Source organism: Anthonomus grandis, chromosome 12, assembly GCF_022605725.1.
Source record: "Anthonomus grandis grandis chromosome 12, icAntGran1.3, whole genome shotgun sequence".
In the NCBI taxonomy this organism is placed as follows: domain Eukaryota; kingdom Metazoa; phylum Arthropoda; class Insecta; order Coleoptera; family Curculionidae; genus Anthonomus; species Anthonomus grandis.
In genome coordinates, this window is record NC_065557.1 from 20,979,268 (window position 1) to 20,999,111 (window position 19,844).

Genomic DNA, 19,844 nt, shown 5'->3' on the forward strand with positions numbered 1-19,844 from the left:
GCCATTATCTTGGCGTTTTATTTTAACGGAGCCAGTCTCCCTGAGCCGTTGATTGACTCTTTCAAAAAGTGTGTGAGCTGGGATTCGCCTTTCGGGAAACCGCTCTTCATATAGTCGAGAAGCAGCTCTACCATTACATCGAACTTCCCCATAAATTAAAAGCATATTGGCGTATTCAGCAAAAGTGTAATCTTCCATTACTTAACCGTAATAAAAAGGGAATTAATATCATGTAAAAAATACTGACAGTGGCAATGAATTAGCATTATTATTGTTATTAAAATAATTAATTCAGGTGCTGTATCTTAGTTTGGTTTTAGTCAATTTCCACAAAAACGGTAATATTTACCGACTTTTACTAAGAGCACCTTTTTTATGTAAAAAGCATAGGAACATCATTATCTAATGCCCAAACGGGCAGAAATTAAAGTCTTAAAGAAATGGGCCTAAATTTACTAAATACCCCCCTGATTCTGAAGCCCCTGGTAAATATTTTTTTTTATTTGGTAGATTCAAAAGAATAAACGTACTAACAATAATTTACCTACCTACTAAACTACCTACTAAAGTAGTTCCGAAGCTATTAAAAAAAAACTAGTTTTTAAAGGTTATTTTCAAAGAGCTCTAGCTCCCTGAGGAAGCTTTTCCGGACCCATGTTTATATGAAGTTTTGTTTTTCTTTTGACGTTTTCTATCTGTCCTAGAAGTTTGTAACATGATCAACGGAACACCCTGTATATTAACTGCTTAAATATATTAAATGCTCAATTTATTGCCAAGTCTAAATTTTTTTTCTGGTCGGGAGCATATTGTAACTTTTTGTGGGTTTGTAATTTTTCGAAAATAAGAAATTGCACATCCTTGTCAATAATTTTAAGAATAGAAGATCAGAGAAGATTATTCAAAAGTTTCTATTGTTCAAATATTAATCTGATATGGTTTCGTTAATCAGCATCTACAATCGAGATATGAACTACAGCGTAAGAGAGCAGGGTCTGATATAGTAGATATTGAATTGGCGACAACCCCTTTGATATACTTAAATGATTAGTGAAAACTGTAATTTAAAAAATATATCTATGATATATAAAGAAAAAACAAACTATGATATTTAAAAATATATTATCTATATTTCAATTTATTGATAAGACAAGAATTATTTTTAATTTTTATTGGAATGCACATTATGATTCTCTGATTATAATAGATCAACAGAATTATCAGCTATACATGTTATCGTATTTCTAAACTACAAAGAATGTCAAAAATAGTCTATAAATGTAAAACTCTGAAACGACGCTTACTATACTAACCAGCTGAAACTTAAGAAGTCGATGATCTGCTGCTAGTAAAGGTTTGGCACAGCCAATTTTATATGCGTTGGAAGCCGTACACCTGAAAGAAAAAATTAATTTAGTACTTATCCTCTCAAATTGAATTTTACAGCAGAGCTTATCTTAATATATCAGTACATATTTTTCAGACAAGATTACTTAACTTTACTTAGCTTTAACTTGGGGTCACTTATTTTTGGATGCTTATAAGTTAAGTATCTAGATTTATCATAGTAGTATCATAGTATCCTAGGTACTGATATCATCTTGATTTTTACCCAGTTTGTATTAGAGCATAAAAGATGTAGTTGAGAAGTCGCTCATACATATTTTAAAAACCACAGGTATCATAAGAACTGGTCCGAGATGCATCTGGGCCACCTCAACTCTGATGGCTATCGGCAAAAAATTGAAACGGTAATTCAGATAAAAATAGTAAAGTAGTTTGATAAGTTAGTGAGAGATATTGATGAAAAATCTTGTTAATTGATGATCATTGTGTGAAGTGGGCAAATCCAAATGTTAAAAACCAGTAGAAGAAAGGGTTAAAAATTCAATTTGTTACCCTGCAGTTTCTATCCCTTTTAATGGCTTTCCTGATATTAGAAAACGGTTATTAGGTTATGAGATCAGTATTATTATTAGTCACATATATCTTTCCAAATTATGCGTTACTATTCTTTAAATAATGAATGTTCTGAACCGGTTTAAAATAGTTTTGCATAAGATTCCTTATGATAACATAACAAAAGGATAACTATCGTCACTATCGATGAAAGTTAATAATGTAAACTAATATCGAAAATATATCTTAGGGTAAGCATGCCTTGAAATAAATAGTCAATCTATACAAGTATCTTAATTTAGTAGGACTAATGTTAGTTTTTTACCGGATGTTTTATTAAGGTTAACGGAAATAAAGTTTATCAAATTCGGTTGAACTACACCAAAATTATAAATGGTTCTATTAGCAGACTTTCCTCCTCCCTTCCTGTAGGGCAGGTGATATCTTGTAGCAAAAAGTGTTAAACTAAAAAGTTTTACCGTTTTACCGTTTAATATATCAAACATTTTTTCTTGACCATAGCATTTACACCTTCTAATAGTAATTTATAAACTTAAAATTTAACTTTTAGGACTTTCTGTTGGCCACTATTAATAATCAATAACACCCACTCTCATTGACCATGTACAATATTAGTAAATATACTCCCGGGTCCTAATTGAAAATACAAGGAATTGAAGAATTTTAAGAATTGTTTAACTCGATGATCTATTTTGCTACGAATACATTCCTCTTCATCATAACTCTGATGGAGTTTAATATAAAATTAAACGCAGGCTAGAAGACATCACAAGGTAATCTACTAATTAATTGATATACTAAGTAAAGAAAACTGATCTGACTTACGGTACAGTTGAATCAGGGCAACAACTTGGTAAAAGGTAAATTCCACGCTTAACCGCTTTGTCATCAGTTCCATTAACTCCACAGCATTTGTTACAATGATGAATTCTATCGACCTAGTAGATAAAAATCTTTTTTGAGCTAGTAGATAAATATTTTATTTTTCGTGGAGTGTAAATTATAAAATTGAAAGCACAAAATGTAATAATATAAACACTTGACTATGAGGATTATTAGAGACTTATGAAATTGCGGCTAAACTTTTAATTTTGTCTGGGATCCCCAATTTTCAAATTTAATAATAATTCAGCTATGTCCGTCGCGACTGGCAAGAACCGACATTAAATTTTTGGAGCAAATTATTAGTTGGAAAAGCCTTGGCTAGGTATACAGGTTAGGGAATCGATCATTACGCATAGAGAGGTGCTTAAGGGTGAAATATGGCAAAGCGTACACATATTATGCGTACATACATTTTATGCGTTCTTTTACTCGCCTGCTACGTTGTTTTGATTTTCAGTACGACGTAAGTAAGCGTGTGACTTTAATCGGGGTAACTGGCCTATATTACTTGCAATAACATTTCTCATTTTGAAAATATGTTTCTGATGCATACTGTACATACATCAATAAACAATCAATATAAAATAATATCTAATTTAATATGCTGTGTAAGGTATTATTCTAATAAAAATAAAATATAGACTTTAATAAAAGTAGAAGTATTTAACCACTATATAAAAATAACATTAAAACCTTTAAAAATAAAGTTAAAATTAGGTAATTTTTTAAGTGAAAGGCTCAAACAGACCTCCTTCTTTGGCTAAACAATAAGTTAACCTATCATCAAATTTGTATAATATAATCAAAGCCATTTCGTACTTACAAAAGAGTTGCTGGTAAAATGAAATCGACACGTTCAACAATATTATCTAGTAACTCCTTTAAATTTGTTGGCCTTAAATTGATGTTTGTAAATGGTCTCCTTAAGCAAAGTTTACAGAATAAACTACTTAAAATAAAGTATATTTTATTTTGTAAACTTTGCCTTAGGATAACCTAAATAATTAAAAGTCATTTGGGGACATATTTGGAGATTTAGAAGGGCATTTAATATCCCTTACTAATAAGACGCTTACAGAAAGGATTTAAAAAAAATCTTTTACCATAACCGCATTACGAGCAAGGCAACCGTCTTGGTAAAAATAGACCGATCCCAGGTCTAAATTAGGAAGGATTTAAATAGCAGGAAGAACTTATTTTTGCCGCGACTCGAGGTATTTTTCGGCACTTAAAGTAGCATCAATAAAAAATTGCCCTATAACATGGTCGCCCAAGTCGTACCAGTCCAAATACTCAATTTTTGAGGATACTGAGTACGGAATTGAAAACCTTTGTGCTCATTTTCCCGACACCAATATCGAACACCAGATAAAAGAACAGTGTTTCCCATGTAATGGAAAAGAAGATTCATCTGGAAATTAAATATTTTGTAAGTAATTCTAGTTTTAATTTTCTTTTTACATCATGGTTTCACAAAATTCCAACCTTTGTCATTGCTCTTCGGTATCTCCTTTCTAGTTTTGGATATGTGAAACATTTTTATCCATATTTTGTCAAATACTGGTAACAGTTTTATGGTCCATACTTAGTTTCTCTCCAACACTTCTACTTAATCCTGTTGAATTTACTTCTAAGGCATAACAAATCTTCTTCTTTTTCTTTCAGCCTTTCTTACTGATGGACGCTTTTGATAGAAGGTTCTTGCACTTTAGTGACTTGACTTGATATTAATAAGGATATTAAAGACAAAGAACGTTTGGTTAGCTGGATAGAGGCCATGCTCTCGAAACGTCATGTATCTGCCCAGCTCAACAACGAGATTGTCGAAACGTTGGCGGCTAGGGGCTGCCCGCAGGGAGAGTATTGTCCCCTACCTTGTGGTGCCTTGTGGTCGACAGCCTGATAAATCTTTTAAACAATGCTGGCCTATACACACAGGCCTACGCTGATGATCTGGTAATCCTTTGCCCAGGGAAAGACGCCGTCTCAATGCAGGGCCCTATGATGCGAGCCCTGCGTATGGTGGACATATGGTGCCTCTCGGGGGGTCTCAGGATTAACCCCAAAAAAACAGAGCTCCTACTATTCACGAGGAGACGTAATTTTGGCACGCCCCCTGTTATATCTCTAGGTGGCGTGCAGCTGCATTACTCCAGGACAGTTCGATTTCTGGGAATCAAGTTGGATCCCAAACTCTCCTGGCACGATCATGCAGACACCAGAATAAAGAAGGCCACCTGCGCGCTATGGGCCTGCAGGCGGGCTTTCGGCAATACCTGGGGTCTGTCTCCTAAGATCCTCCACTGGATCTACTCGCGCATTGTGAGACCTCTTCTCACTTACGGGGCTATCGTTTGGTGGCCATGTACGGAGAAAGCAAAAATTCGTGCTCAACTGGACAGAATCCAACGTCTTGCATTTCTCAGCATAACGGGTTCCATGCGGACGGCGCCAACTAGAGCGTTGAGACTCTGCTGAGCCTTCCGCCTCTGGACCTCGTTGTGCACTGCATGGCTCCAGTGACTGTGGACTGCGAGGGATTCATGACGCACATTGCAGGCAGAGAGGAGTGGCAGCATTCCAACAGACCTGCATTGCTAAATAGGGGGACCATCTGGTACATAGATGGCTCCAGAATGAATAACAGAGCTGGATCAGGGCTTATTGGTGAGATCCCACATACCAGTAGGGCATACTCGCTGGGGGAGCACGCCACTGTCTTCCAGGTCGAAGTATTCGCTGTATTAAAATGCGGACAGAAAATCCTAAGCTGCGGACACCGCAATACAGTCGTATCAATATGCTCGGACAGCAGAGCTGCCATTAAGGCTATCACGGCCGCAAAGGTAAGCTCCAAGCTTGTACTAGAGTGCATAAAAGTCCAGAAAAAACTGGTACAGGTTGGATGCAGGGTCCAGCTCGTCTGGATACCTGGCCATGCAGGCCATGCAGGTAATGAGGAAGCGGACTCTCTTGCCAGACTGGGATCCGCGAATGTGCCGATGGGGCCGGAACCCATAGTTGGTATCGCCAAATGCGTTGCGGTCGCGTCAATGAAGGGTCTGCTGGACAAGTGGACCCACCGAAGATGGACTGAGTCCCCTGGTATGCGACAGGCCAAAGCGCACATATGTAGGTGGGCCCTCTGCCTGTCTCATCAAAAATCTACTACGCCTAAAAAGACGCGAAATTCGGCTAGTAACAGGTCTTTTAACCAGTCACTGGCACTTAAGAAGCCATCTCCATACTATCGGTATTGCGGACAACCCGGAATGCCGATGGTGCTGTGAGGAGGATGAAACCGTTGACCATGTAGTCGGGGAGTGCCCAGCACTCACGCGCGCCAGGTTCAAATACTTGGGTAACACTTTCAGTGTACCGAGCGACTTTAAGTCCTTCAGACCAGAGAGCCTTATCGATTTCTCTAAGGCCGTTGGGCTCTGGTAACCCCCGGTGGGGCATGACGGGTCCATCAGGAGACCTATATGCACAACTGCCTTGGCAGCCCACTGTTTCGTCAATTCGTCAATTCAATTCAGGATGTCTCAAAATTCGTAACCAAATTTATTATTTATTATTAGTTTTTTCGCAAGGAATCGGTCTATTTTCGGCTGCTCACCGGCGAGAGGAAGCGGTGTCCATTATTTTGGACAATGCGTAATCTTTAATTCCCCAACCTGTATATAGCTAAAAGTAAAATAAAGAATTGCCTTTGTACTTACTCTAAAAGCGATTAATTTATTGAAGTTTGGTGACCATATACTTAATCGGGCATTTACACGAATTACAATATTCTAATCGCTTTTACATTTCTGAAATGTGTAGTATTCTATAAGATGAAACGTATAATTTTAAAGTTTTAAAAATTATAAAATCTATGTCAAACGTAAATGATATTTTTGAATAAAGAAATACTCCAGAGCTTTAAAAAAATAACTTAAGAGCGTTCGTACAATAAATTCAAAATGAGACACAGCATGCCTACGTTAAGTTAAATATATCCGATTTCGAGAAAAAATTGAAGAAAAGATGTATATCATCTTCTGTTGAATTAAATTTTAAAATTTTAAATAATTTACGGAAATTTTCAGTAATAATACTAGTATTATGGGCTTAATTTAAGACAAAAGAATACTAGACTCATTCGTAATCAATATTTTGAAGAGTTATGTTAAAACAGTTTTGAGTTTTTTAGATCCCGTGTCTAACTAAATAACAAAAAACAAACATTTTTCTTCTTATTAAAACTCAAAATTATTTTTTTATGGGTTTTAATAAATTTATCCGCCGCATACTTTTACTCCACCCTATTTTACTTAAAAAAAAATTAAGATTAATATTAGAGTATTATATGCAGTGTGTCCACGGATTCATTCCCAAAGAGATTTTTTCATATTTATGTGTATTTGTATTATGATAATTTGCCATTTAATAATAAACAGATCTAAATGATTAAATCGGCAGTTTCCCAAGAAATAGAATGGGCAATATGTACCAATTCCTTGGCCGTCAAGAAGTTCCGATGTCATAATAAAGAGTTTCACTTGTGGAGCTACCGTGCCCAGAAAATATATGCAAATCATTTAAAAGTGATTCAACGTATCCCATTCATCAACGGTTCAATGATTTAATCATGTTGGTGACTCTTAAAAGTTTTTTTGTTATTGCTAATAACATGCTTCTTATATTAAATGTTATTTCTAATAATTCTTTTAATTATTATGAACTTGCGTAGGCTTTATTTTATAGTGCAATAATATTGCCACATTAACAATAATATATTTAATAAACTTAATAATTAGTTTTACAAATTAAAAAAATATATATTTACAGAAGTGTTTTTTTCAAGTACCTTTTTTTAATGGTAGATTTTGGATGGTAGCCATGCATTGGGTCATTGGTATTTTTTTAAATTAGAAACGCCTGGTATATAAATCTGATAAAATAAAATCTCCAATCTCTGTATTATTTTAATTTTTTTTTCTTTGATTTTTAGCTTTTTGTACTAGGTTTTTGCACCTTCTAATTCTTTATAATATAAGAAGAAACCAAGGTAAATAATTTTCCTTAGAAATTACCGGATATTTCGAAAAAAAGTGGATAACATCTAAATATAGTTTTATAAAATACTTCAAACCCATTCCAAACTGATAAGGAAGTTTCCAAGAATGAGCAGCCTAATGCTAGAAGCGCATTTTATAAAGTAACATTTATAATATGTCGAATCCCAAATTTACTTTAAAGTATGACAAACTTAAAAGAAAATATGAAGTAGAAATAATATTAAAATTAGATTAAATAGAAATAAATTATATTCTATTTTATTATACTTCGAAATTATTTAAATATTAGTTTATATAATTATAATATATTATAGGTAATATTCAAGAAAAAACAAATAAATAAATATTAGTATTTTTATTTGAAATTACAATGTAAATAGTTTAGTTATTAATCTTATATTATATGTTTTTTTATTTCTTATTTTTAATCTGTTTTCCTTACCTTAGCCTTGGTTAATGGCTGATCGTAGTTTTCATATAAGTTTAGCATAGAATCTCCTATGTTTTTAAAATTCCCTGGAAAGTTATATAAATATAAGCAACCCCTCAGCACATCAGTGAAATGACAGATCATTACAGTGCACACGAGAGCTGCTAAGATAAGAAAGTAAATTGGAGTTCGTTTCGTACTAAGCCCCACAATTCCAGCTATTGCTAAAATCATTTCAAGCATCATCAGAACGATTTGTTCATACCGTGCATCCAGGAGACGGGTAAAGCGAAAGTCTCGACCACAGTGAATAAATAGCACAGAACACTAAAAAAAATCAGTACATATTAGATTAGAGCAAAAACTTGTTTTTTTCTTTATCTCGCTTATAATTATGTATTTTATTCATTATTTTTGTACTTCTTTATATTTATCTTTCGTATCTTTATATTTTTACTTAAATTATTATTTATAATGACTCTACTCTCACAAATTACTCTTGATTAAATTTGTTTTTGGTCTCAGTCAACATAGTAGGTCTAGATTCATTTTTAATTTATTTTCAAATTTTCGCTCATTTCTTACCAGTATAGTGAAAATGTCGTTATTGTATCTTTGATAATAAACATGATATAAAAAAATCTTTTAAAGCTCATTTTTATTAATCTGTTTTTTTCCCTATATATCCCTTGCTATTCCGATCTCTAAAAAGTAGACAGATTATTTATAGGCACTTATTTATAGGATTGCGCAACTTTTTCCTCATTTGATGCACTCTACATATTTTTCTTTCTCCAATGGATCATTCATTATTTTAAAATAACTAAATTACTACATCATGTTAAACTAACTAAAAATGTATAAGCCCTCTAGAAATTTTTGATTTTTGTTAGAAACATGTATTACTAGACGTATTGTACTTAAATTGACAGCCGCATTACTTCACTTTTTCAGCAGTACTCAAAATAAAAAAGACATTCTTTTTGTGCAAAAAACAATGTAGGTCGGAAGGTTGGATTTTCCGCTATTTTAAGCTATAAAATGGGTTTTACAAAGTGCAATTTTCGAATTCTCTGAGCTAAAATACATCGATTGAATTTCTTAAAAAACACGGGGAAAGCAAAAAATATGCAATTTTTCCTCTTGTTAAAGGTTCTTGAAATTGTATTTAAAAATAGAAGTTAGTTGTTTACAGCGGGCGATCAACATCAGCATAATAATCGTGGTAAACAACTTACTGCTTACTAAGCAATTTTATAAAAAGTCTCCTTTGCATTCTGGAAGTCATCTTTTTTTTGTTTGTGTTTGATTTGTTACCCACAGAAGTAAAAGTGGCAAAGCCGCTGGTAAATTTAAAAACCAAAGTTAAAAAACAGCCCTCCAGCGATGTTTTTTATACAATTCCAGAGTTTGAAAGCTTTTTTAAATATTGTAAATGTGAGAGTGAACCAAATATGTGTTGACTTTTATGTAATTTTATCATTGTTAGAACTTTTTAATATTTATTATTTTATTTTTATTATATTATGTATGTTAATATATGTTCCCGATTAAGGAATACCTCATGTATAATACCATATGTATTGCTTTGTTTAATATTTGTGACATGTCTTCGTTAGGTTTCTAGTATATAAGACAATAACTGATTTTGACTTTGACTTGAAAAAAATTGTTTTTCTAAAATTTGTGCAATTACATTTAATTGAATAATTCAAGATTGGCTTATAAATTTTTTTTTAAAATTTGCATAAGAGTTTGCCAGATTGGTCTCTTCAAAAAATTATCTTACATTTTTTCTATAAAATGTACAGGGAAGCCAATAATTGACCCCCTTAAAATTTACATTATGGGATTTCCTATATATTTATATATTATATTTTCTATATATATATATAGAATTGACAATATCGTAAAAAATACTAAAAAGTAACAGTTTAAGTGCCCAGTTACTAACCTTGTTAAAAACCTTGTTTTCTAAAAAAAAATTGACATTGAAAATATGAATTCGTATTTTTTGTCTTGAAATATATACTAAAGGTAAAAATGAGAATTATTATTATTATTATTATTATAGATTTCATGCCAAACGGCAATCGGATTCGGAGAAGGGAGAATTATTCACTTATCCCAGATATCAGAAGAATGAAGCACTGATGGAGTTCTTTTTGTTATTATTATTAATATTATTATTATTTGTTTTACCTCCACTATTATTTTATTATTAAGTAGTAAAAAATTACTTCATACCTGATATATTGCGCACCCCATTAATAGAAGGCAGGCTGCATATAGCGTTACTGCCACAATCCGTTTTCGTCTTAATTGCTTTTTCTCTGTCAACGTATTTTTAGAATGCATCTCTCGATTTGAATGCGATATTTGTTAAAAGCTTAAACACATTTATTTAGTTTTTACAAACGTGATGCCTTTAAATAACATCTAAGCTGTCAAAATTTGACATCTGAAAGCATTTTGTTTGACATTGATGTTTACAAAATCAGAACAAAACCTCTTAGATAAACAACTTAGATAAGAGCGAACACAGGTATATATTATATACAGTGCAAAAGTGATATAATATATATACAGGGTGAATTTCCAGGAAAAAAAAACTTGAAGATTTGACAATACTATTATTATATTTTTTGAATTTTACATCAGATTCTTTTGTTTATAATTTCCTATATCTAAGTCTTACGGCTTTTGATAAATTTTTATTAAAAGTTTTTATCAAAAAAGAACAATATAAATGAAATTTAATAAACTGTCTAAAGCGACTCTTTTCAAATGGAAAATACCTATGTGTCTGATAAAGTTATTTCAAGGGCATCTTTCTGAAGAAATAGAATCCAGCATAAAGTACTGTCAAGTACTGTCAATTTTGCATCCGTTCGACCATAAGAGTAAAAAAACCACTAGTATATACAATACAAAATATTGAAATTGCAATTTCGGGATATTTTGTCGCATTCGCAAGAATATCTACCAGGCAAAATACACAGGTTTCATCCATATGTATGTCTTTTCCATTGTTCAGAATCTTAAAGAAACCAGGAGTAAAATTCTGTGTATTTTTTTGGATAATATTACCGGAATAGATGAAATAAGTTACTAAAAATATGATTTTTTAATCGACTAAATTTCCAATATTGGAGTGACACAAATGTGCATCCATTTAAAAAACTTAATTTTGAAGAGTCCAGCCAATTTAATGTTTATTCTGCCATAAAAAATGACATCGTCGTGGCCTTCATTCAACTTTCAATCAATTCATAATTTCTAGTTGTGCGGTATCGTAACATCTTGCACAATTTGGAAATTAACTTTATAAAAAATTTGCCGCGGTCACTTAGTTAATAATAAGCTGCAAAATATGTTTTACGATCAATGACTAGCTCATACTAGGTCATAATTATTTTTTCTGGTAATTTTTCTGCACATATACTCTTACGGATCCAAAATTCTTGTTTTGTCACTTAACACCGGTTTTTAAATTTCACTTAGATTCTTTTTTGACCTTCCTGTATTAATAATTATCTAAATTTTATACAAAGTCTATTAAAATTGGTTTCTATAAAAAAGTTAGATTGCCTTTACTTACGGTAAACTTGAATCTGGACAACAACTTGGTAAAAGATAGTCTCCACGCTTGATCTCATTGTATTTAGTTCCATTAATTCCGCAGCATTGGTTACAATGATGAATTATATGGGCCTAGTGGAAAAATCTTTTTTTTAAGTGAATAGAAAAATATGTGTTTCTAAAGATTGTTCACGTAACAATATAAAAATCTTTATATGAACTTAAAAAGTCTATACAAAGATTTATTGATAGGAATCTAACAAATATATCTATGGCATATAATGACGCTGCTATTTAAAACCTAAGTAACAAATGGTAATTTGTTACTTAGGTTGATTGGATTTTTATAAACTGTAAAAATAAAAAGCAAAATAAAAACAGTATTATACAGATAAGATTATAATTATAATAAAAAGCATATTAGCAAATTGCAAGTAACCACAAAGACCTATTCAATGTGAAGTGCTTTTAATGGTTTTTGAATGATTCGTCACTTGACAATTCAAAAACTTAAAAAGGCCATATGTAAGAAACGAAATGCCTAATAAAATAACGCTAAAAACACTTTCTATAAAACGGAGGGGAACAAAAACAAGCATATTATCTCATTCTTATGTGCAACTGCTTGGACAGGGTAAGATACACCCTTAAAATTTTAAATAAAAGGGGAGTCGAGTGACACATAATCTTGAAGCTCTTGAAAAATGGTTTCCAATGATATCATAGAAAGCCACATTTTTCTCTGTTTATTAAGAAAAACAATAAATAAAAACACTATTTTTATATTTTTATTATTACTTTAAATTCTTCACGTACAATCAATACAATTCTTTACAATTGTTATTCCGGATTTAGTACGGTATTCCTAAACTATTCTATGCACCATTTTCCGCCCTTAATTCCCGCACTATTAGTGGCTCTATAGCATTTCAGCATACATGCCGCCATTTAAATTTCCTGATAAAAAATATTGGGCCGATAATACCTCCTGATTACAGTATGATTACAATATGAGCCTAAGCATTAATTTTCTGGTGGCACTGGGAATGCACTTCTCTAAATACTAATTTTTTTTTGGAAATATTTTAGTATGGCTAAAATTTTTATATGATATTATTTAAGTAACTACAAACCCAAAATTAATTTGCCAAGCAGTAATTCGGTTATTAACCTTCAGCCAGGCCGATCTAAATGTGAACAGTGATGTGATATTATTTTGCTTGGTCTAAAAAAATAGTCGAATAAGCTACAAAGGAAAGATAAAAAAATATTAAATTAATGTGTGAATAAATTAATGTGTTAATACGATATGAAAATAATAATTTATTGTAGTACAAAGTTAAGAAATTGATTAATCTCAGGTATGAAAATAAATGAAAACTCTATGGTTGTATGAAAGTTGCGGTTAGATTTTTTAATAAATTATTGTATCACAAAAAACGGAGGCATCCTGATAATCATCATCATCATCATCTTCATCACTGCTGTAATTTTCATTGTCTTCGTTGTCATAATGGTCTTTTGAATTATCATCTTCTAATAAATCTGTAATAGAATGAAAAATTTTATGATTTCTCGGCAAAGAATTTTATTAGTATTTAATTTTAAATTGTTACCTTTAATAATAATGTCGGCAACTAATTATGGTAACTACTCCCCAACAAACCAGACAAAATCGTATTTATCAGTAGTCATTTATAGTCCAGCCGGAAGTTTGAGGTGATAAGGATGTTGGATGTTTCAAATAAGCATTTCTCCAAAACTTTGTTACATAACAAACTCGATGTAAATGCTGATATAATTCAGCTTTACATGGTGGTAGACTTGACGGGTCAAAATTACGAAATTTTTTCTCAAAGTTATCGTCTGCTTTCTTGGACCGGTAAGTGTTTGAAAACAGTTGCAAGCGAACTTCATTGACGTTCCAAGAATCCCGAGCTGAGTAAATATGACAAGTTAATTTTTCTAAGATCTTAAATGTTTCATCCAACAATTCTTCATCATCTGTTATAATATTTTGACAAGTTGTCTGATACTGTTCTGATTGCTCTAACAGTTTAAAAGGACGAAGTTTACCTTTTCGAAAAGAAGCTGGCGTATAGTCACATCCCGTGAGATGCATGAAAGCACGGTAGAGCTTTTGATAAAGAATTTCCTAGAATTTCATATATGTGATTATTGCCTATGAATCGTTTATGATTTCCGACACCCAAATTTATCCAGAGTGTTAGTGAAGTATTTAAATGATCCATGTTACCAAGTAGTATTATTAAAATATCAGTGTCTGAGCAGCGTATTACAATGTCGGCATCTACATTTATTGTGCAAATGTGATATATTATTCGTGAATTAGCTTTTTCATGTTCTTCGCAAGACAATGAATCTTCCATAACTCGAATTACTCTATTACTTTCAACCCGGTACTTTCTGAAATTCACATAAATTATTTTATTTCCAATGATAGGAGCCATTTCATCACCAGCCCAATGATCAATAAAAAAATCGACAAGGGCTTCTTTAAAATTTATATTTTCTAGTTCAGCCACAAAGTTATGTGGTCTAATTTGATTAGGCCCGATTGTAACTTGGTTCATTAATTCATCCCGACGTGTGCGCTTAAAATCTTTGATCGATGGTGAAAAATATTGATCGAAGACAATAAATTTTTTCGATAAAGCATTGAAGGTTACAGGTACTTCTTTCATTAGGTGTAACATGAAGAAACCATCTAAAATAGATATATGAAAACGCGAAGGTGGATTATCGACATTATTACCGATTTTCTTCTCAATCAATTTAACTAATTGAGATTTATCAGTTTTACAAATACTCCTATCTGCATAGCACATTGATGTTAGCACTGGTGTCAGTGGAAATGCTAAAACTTTCTTAACATCAACTTTATGAGTTAAAAATATCCCCAACATTCTCCCAAATAAGTCCCTTTGCATTCTCAACTCCAGAACTTTATTTCCAATGGTTAATTTTCTTTTTTTTGGAGCCTCATAAAAGTTTAATATTTTATCTCTTTTTATTGGCTTGTCAAATCTACTTCCATCTATAGCACATTCATTAATGAACTGCTTTCTTAAGTCGTCACCACTTTCTTCGATGTTCAGGAGGAACTCTGCTATCTGTTCAGCGACCGGCTTTCCACTAGCTATATTGTAAAGATTATCTTTGTTTAAATCTGGATTGAACGGATTACAGTTTATTTCCAAAATATCGATGAAATGGGCAAGTTGTTTTTCAAAAATTTTAATCCGGTTAGGTTGTAAATCTGCAGTTGTAAGTCTTGCAAGTATCTCAATCCACAAACATCGAGAACATGGGAAATCAAAGCAGTTCTAATGCTGTGGCCAGCGTTGACGTGCCGCTATCGAATTAGTAAAATGTGCGATACTGCTGAGAAGTTTAGCTGCGTTTATCCATTCTTTTAATACCAAAACACCCAGCTTTGAAGTCCTGGATGTGTATCTTCAACACTCTGCAAATTGTCGTAATATTTAACACACCATCGCGCATAGCTCGGCTGATTAACAATAAAAAATAAATTTGTGACTTTAGGAATGATATGTTTGAACATTTCAAAATCACCCATGCGTATACTCCTCGATAAATTTATGTAATAATGAACTAGTTGGATGTAGGTCATGTAGAACTTTTTTAAGATTTTTTTTAAATTCAAAATTGGCAGAGCTTAAACAACATAAAAAATGTCTGACAATAACATATTCGTGTTTCTAAAAGTTCAATAAAAATAATAAAAAAAGCTTCTTAAAATTATTTGAAAAATTGATATCCTACCTGTACAGGTACGATGCGCATTGATGAACGCAACCACTACTGCCAGCCAGATGACCCGTATGATGTCCGGGAGAGTGAGAGAGAAAGTTTATCTAAAAACAGGCCTACCTAAAATTCTTGTTTTCCCGACGTTGCTAGCTCTCGTACTACAAGGTTCTGCCGTAATTCTATCTGTCATTATTTTACAAAACTGGATTCTTCTCTCCGGATCGTCGTCACCAAGTTCTTGCAGTATTTGCAGTTTATAGGATAAAACTTATAAAATTTAAGTATCTTTGTTATTAATTCACGAGATATTCCAAATGCTACAGCTGCTTACCGAGTTGATAAACAAACGAAGAAAAACAACCAAGTCACGGTCTCACAAACATTCATTATCGACGACACGTGTTTCGATCTATTAGCATGTGTCTCGCACCTATGAGCATCATTAGATCTAAAACTAAAATACCAAAATACACATTGTGATGTTGTTTTTCTGTGTGATGTATGATACAGAATAAATTCCATAAAATATCTGTGTGTATCTAATGTTTATGGAGTAAATTCAGTAATAATATCTGCATATGAGGTCTACAGAACAATTTTATTAAAACTCATAAGGTTTACAGAGGAAATCGACTGCAATTAAACAAAAGGCTAATAAGGTTAAAAATTTAAAGAATAAGAGTGTGAAAATAAAATTAAAAGAATCTAAGGTTTACCAGGCTTAAATAGTTTAAAAGATCAGCTTGGACAAATTTAGGTCAATAAAACAACTCAACAACTCTAATGTTTTAGTTTACATTTCGGACTGGCTGAAACATCGAGGACATCTATTCAAAACACGCATGAAAGAAAGAAAGAAAGAAAGAAAATGTGCTATATTACGTAAGAATAATCTTGTGTACAAGCATCCTACAAGCTAAAAAAACAAAACACAAATACAATTTCAAAAATTGACAAAACAATGAACAAAATTAAACACAAGAAGACAAAACTTTTTGAACATACTTAAATTAAAGATAACTAAATAAAACAATCAATTTTTAAATAAACGTAAACTTGTTGACAAAACTAGAGAAGAAAAAAGGAAAAAAAGAAAACTTTCCAACATGTCCAAGGTTAAAACCTATCATTAAAAAAGTCATCCAGGTTATAATATGCCTTAGCCAATAAAAGCGACTTTAATTCTCTTTTAAATTTCTTAACATCCGATATATGTCTAACACACAGAGGAACATGATTGTACATTTTTTTACTTATGTAAATTAATGAGTTTTTGGTAAGGGAAGACGTAGGAATAGGTAGGGGAACATCATTTACACGACGAGTCAAATGGCCAGTGTCAGAGGGTAGTTTGGGAATTTTGTGAATAAGAGCAGCTGTTTCTAAGATAAAGAGTGAAAAAAGAGTTAGGATTTTTTCAGAAATGAAGAGGGGTTTGCAAGAATCTCTTAACTTAGCAGAACACAGGTATCTAACTGTTTTTTTTTGAATAACAAAGATAATGTTAAGTAGCCCCTTATTGGTTAAACCCCAAAAAGGCAAGCCATACCGAATATGAGATTCAATAAGTGAAAAGTACACTGAACGTGCAACCACCCCTCCCAGCTCTTGTTTTGCCATTCTTACTGCGAAACATCCAGAAGATAATTTCCCAGCTAAATGTAAAATATGATCTTCAAACTGAAGGCGACCATCAATGGTAATTCCTAGGAACTTGCAGCACTCTTTATTCTGCAAGAGGGAATTTTCGTCAAACATCAGACCCTGAACATCGCACTTAAGCCCCATAATAGACGTCTTTCTTACATTAAACACGAGCCTGTTGGAAGCACACCACCCTGATAAAATCTGAAGGTCTTCAAGGATACAAGTCTTAATATAAACAGAATTTTTATGGCTCCATAGTATGGTGGTATCATCAGCAAACTGAACCACCTTGCCCTGCAGTTTCAATGAACTCAAGTCATCCACATACAGTAAAAATAACAGTGGTCCCAACACTGAACCCTGGGGAACGCCGCATTTTAGGGATCTAGAAGCAGACAAACGCCCAGACACTGAAACCTTCTGAGTACGATTTGATAGATAGGACTCAAGCCATCGCAATGCTACGCCTCTAAAACCATATTTATCGAGCTTAGATAAAAGTATTCCACGATCCACACAGTCAAATGCTTTGGATAGATCACAAAACACTGCCGCCGATGACTCTCCAGAATTCAAGGACACATAGACGCTCTCCAAAAAGCTAAAAACAGCATCATGAGTCCCTTTACCGGCTTGAAATCCAAACTGATTTGCAGACAAAATGCCATTATGATGTAAAAAGGACAAAATTCTGCTTTTTGCAAGTTTTTCAACTATCTTAGAGAGGGTAGACAAAATAGAAATGGGACGGAAATTACAAGGCTGATCCAAATCTCCACCCTTATGAAGAGGGTTAACCACTGCCTCTTTTAAACATGAAGGAAAAATGCCATTATGTAAAGAATTGTTTATGGCAGAAACTAAAGCATTTAAGGCTGAATCAGGCAAAAAGAGTAACAACCTCGAAGATATCCCATCAGCTCCAGATGATTTATGGTTTTTTAGGCGTTTGATTTCATTTTTTACTTCGGTAAGTTCGACAGGATGAAAGAAAAATGAATGCTCAACCGACACTTGTTGAAGATAGTGTAAGGGATCAATGTTACTACGAATGCCCTTGAGCAAGATATTAGGTATATCACAATAATAGTCGTTTAAAATGTCAGGTCTTAACTCCGGTTCCGATACTTTTCTATGGCAATGTCTAAAATCATTAATAATCGACCAACACTCTCTTTGCCTATTTGATGACACATTTAAGCGATCCCTATAATAATTAGATTTTGCTGCTTTAATTGTCTTTCTGTACAGACTACGGTATTTCTGATGATATACAAGGATATTTTCATTTGTGGTATATTTGCACAATTTAGTCAAAAAACGGAGGTTTTTAGCAGAAATTCTAAGGCCTCTTGTAACCCATGGTTTTCGTTTCTTAGTTTTAAGCCTCATTTTAGGAAAGCACTGATTGATCTTATCACACAGAACTTGAAAAAATAAAGTAAGTGGGTCAGAAGCCGTTTCAAGTGCATTCCAATTTACTGTAGCAGCAGAAAAAGCATTGAAATTTCTCCTGCTGAAAATTCTTCCCATATAATGAGATGAAGATGATACAGTATTATATGGCATTTTAGCAAGAATAGCTTCATGGTCGGAAATACCAGATGGGAGTACTGTGCATAAAACGTCATCAAAATTTGTACAGAAATAGTCAATTGTAGTTGCAGATGAAGAAGTTATTCGTGTGGGAGAAAGAACGTGCATTTTCAAGTCGTAAGAATTTAAAATACTTATAAGAGAAGTACGTGGCAAGGTTTTATCAGTGTAGTTGATATTAAAGTTACCAGCCAATATAACCTTAGAGTGTAGGGACAACTGAGATAAAATAGAATCAAGTTTGTCCAGAAACATAGCAATATCTCCTGTAGGTGGCCTATAAACACAAAGAATATATAAATTAAAATGCTTACAAAAAGAAAGAGAGAATTCAAAAACATTCTCTAACAGAAGATTATCATACTTATCAATATTACAAAAAATCGTTTCAATTGTTTGCCTAGCCAAGATCATGGTTCCTCCATGTATAGATTGTTGACGACAAAAATTTGATATAGGAAGATAATCAGATATTAAAAAACATTCACTAGGCCTTAACCAGTGCTCAGTCAGAAGTACAATATCAGGAAAATTACATGTGTCCAGCAAAAGATGAAGCTCATCCATCTTGTTTCTTAGGAATTGTATATTAAGAATAAAGATACTTAAGTTTTTCGAAGAGCTAATTTCAATTTTACTAGTAGAATATGAACATGAATGAGATTCAACTTTCGTGGACATGTCTATAAAAAAGAAGGATCCAATTCACGATCAGTAACTAGTTCAGACTCATGTTAGACGTTAATTCGACTGCGAAGGACCATCTTCTGGTCATGCGATAGACAGCCGGGTGTGTAAAAAGAGTTCTTTCATCTTTGAGTAATTTATTGGGTACAAAAGTGAAGTTCCATCTCTGATCACTTTTTACAAGATTAACTTAGATACCGGTAAAGGCATTGGGGTTTTATGCCAAGGTTGTTTACACA

The 19,844-nt window shown here is 32.9% G+C and overlaps 1 protein-coding gene across 1 annotated transcript; it reads right to left on the reverse strand.

Annotated features, from left to right (window-relative positions):
* Positions 1-1,156: 1,156 nt before the first annotated feature.
* LOC126742879 (uncharacterized) lies at positions 1,157-10,760 on the reverse strand. Its single transcript, XM_050449730.1, has 4 exons — positions 10,546-10,760; positions 8,311-8,625; positions 2,746-2,858; positions 1,157-1,395 (listed from the first exon to the last, which is right to left on the reverse strand). The coding sequence occupies exons 1-4, from the start codon at positions 10,654-10,656 to the stop codon at positions 1,245-1,247; spliced, it is 690 nt and encodes a 229-aa protein (XP_050305687.1). The 5' UTR covers positions 10,657-10,760; the 3' UTR covers positions 1,157-1,244.
* Between the last annotated feature and the right edge of the window lie 9,084 nt (positions 10,761-19,844).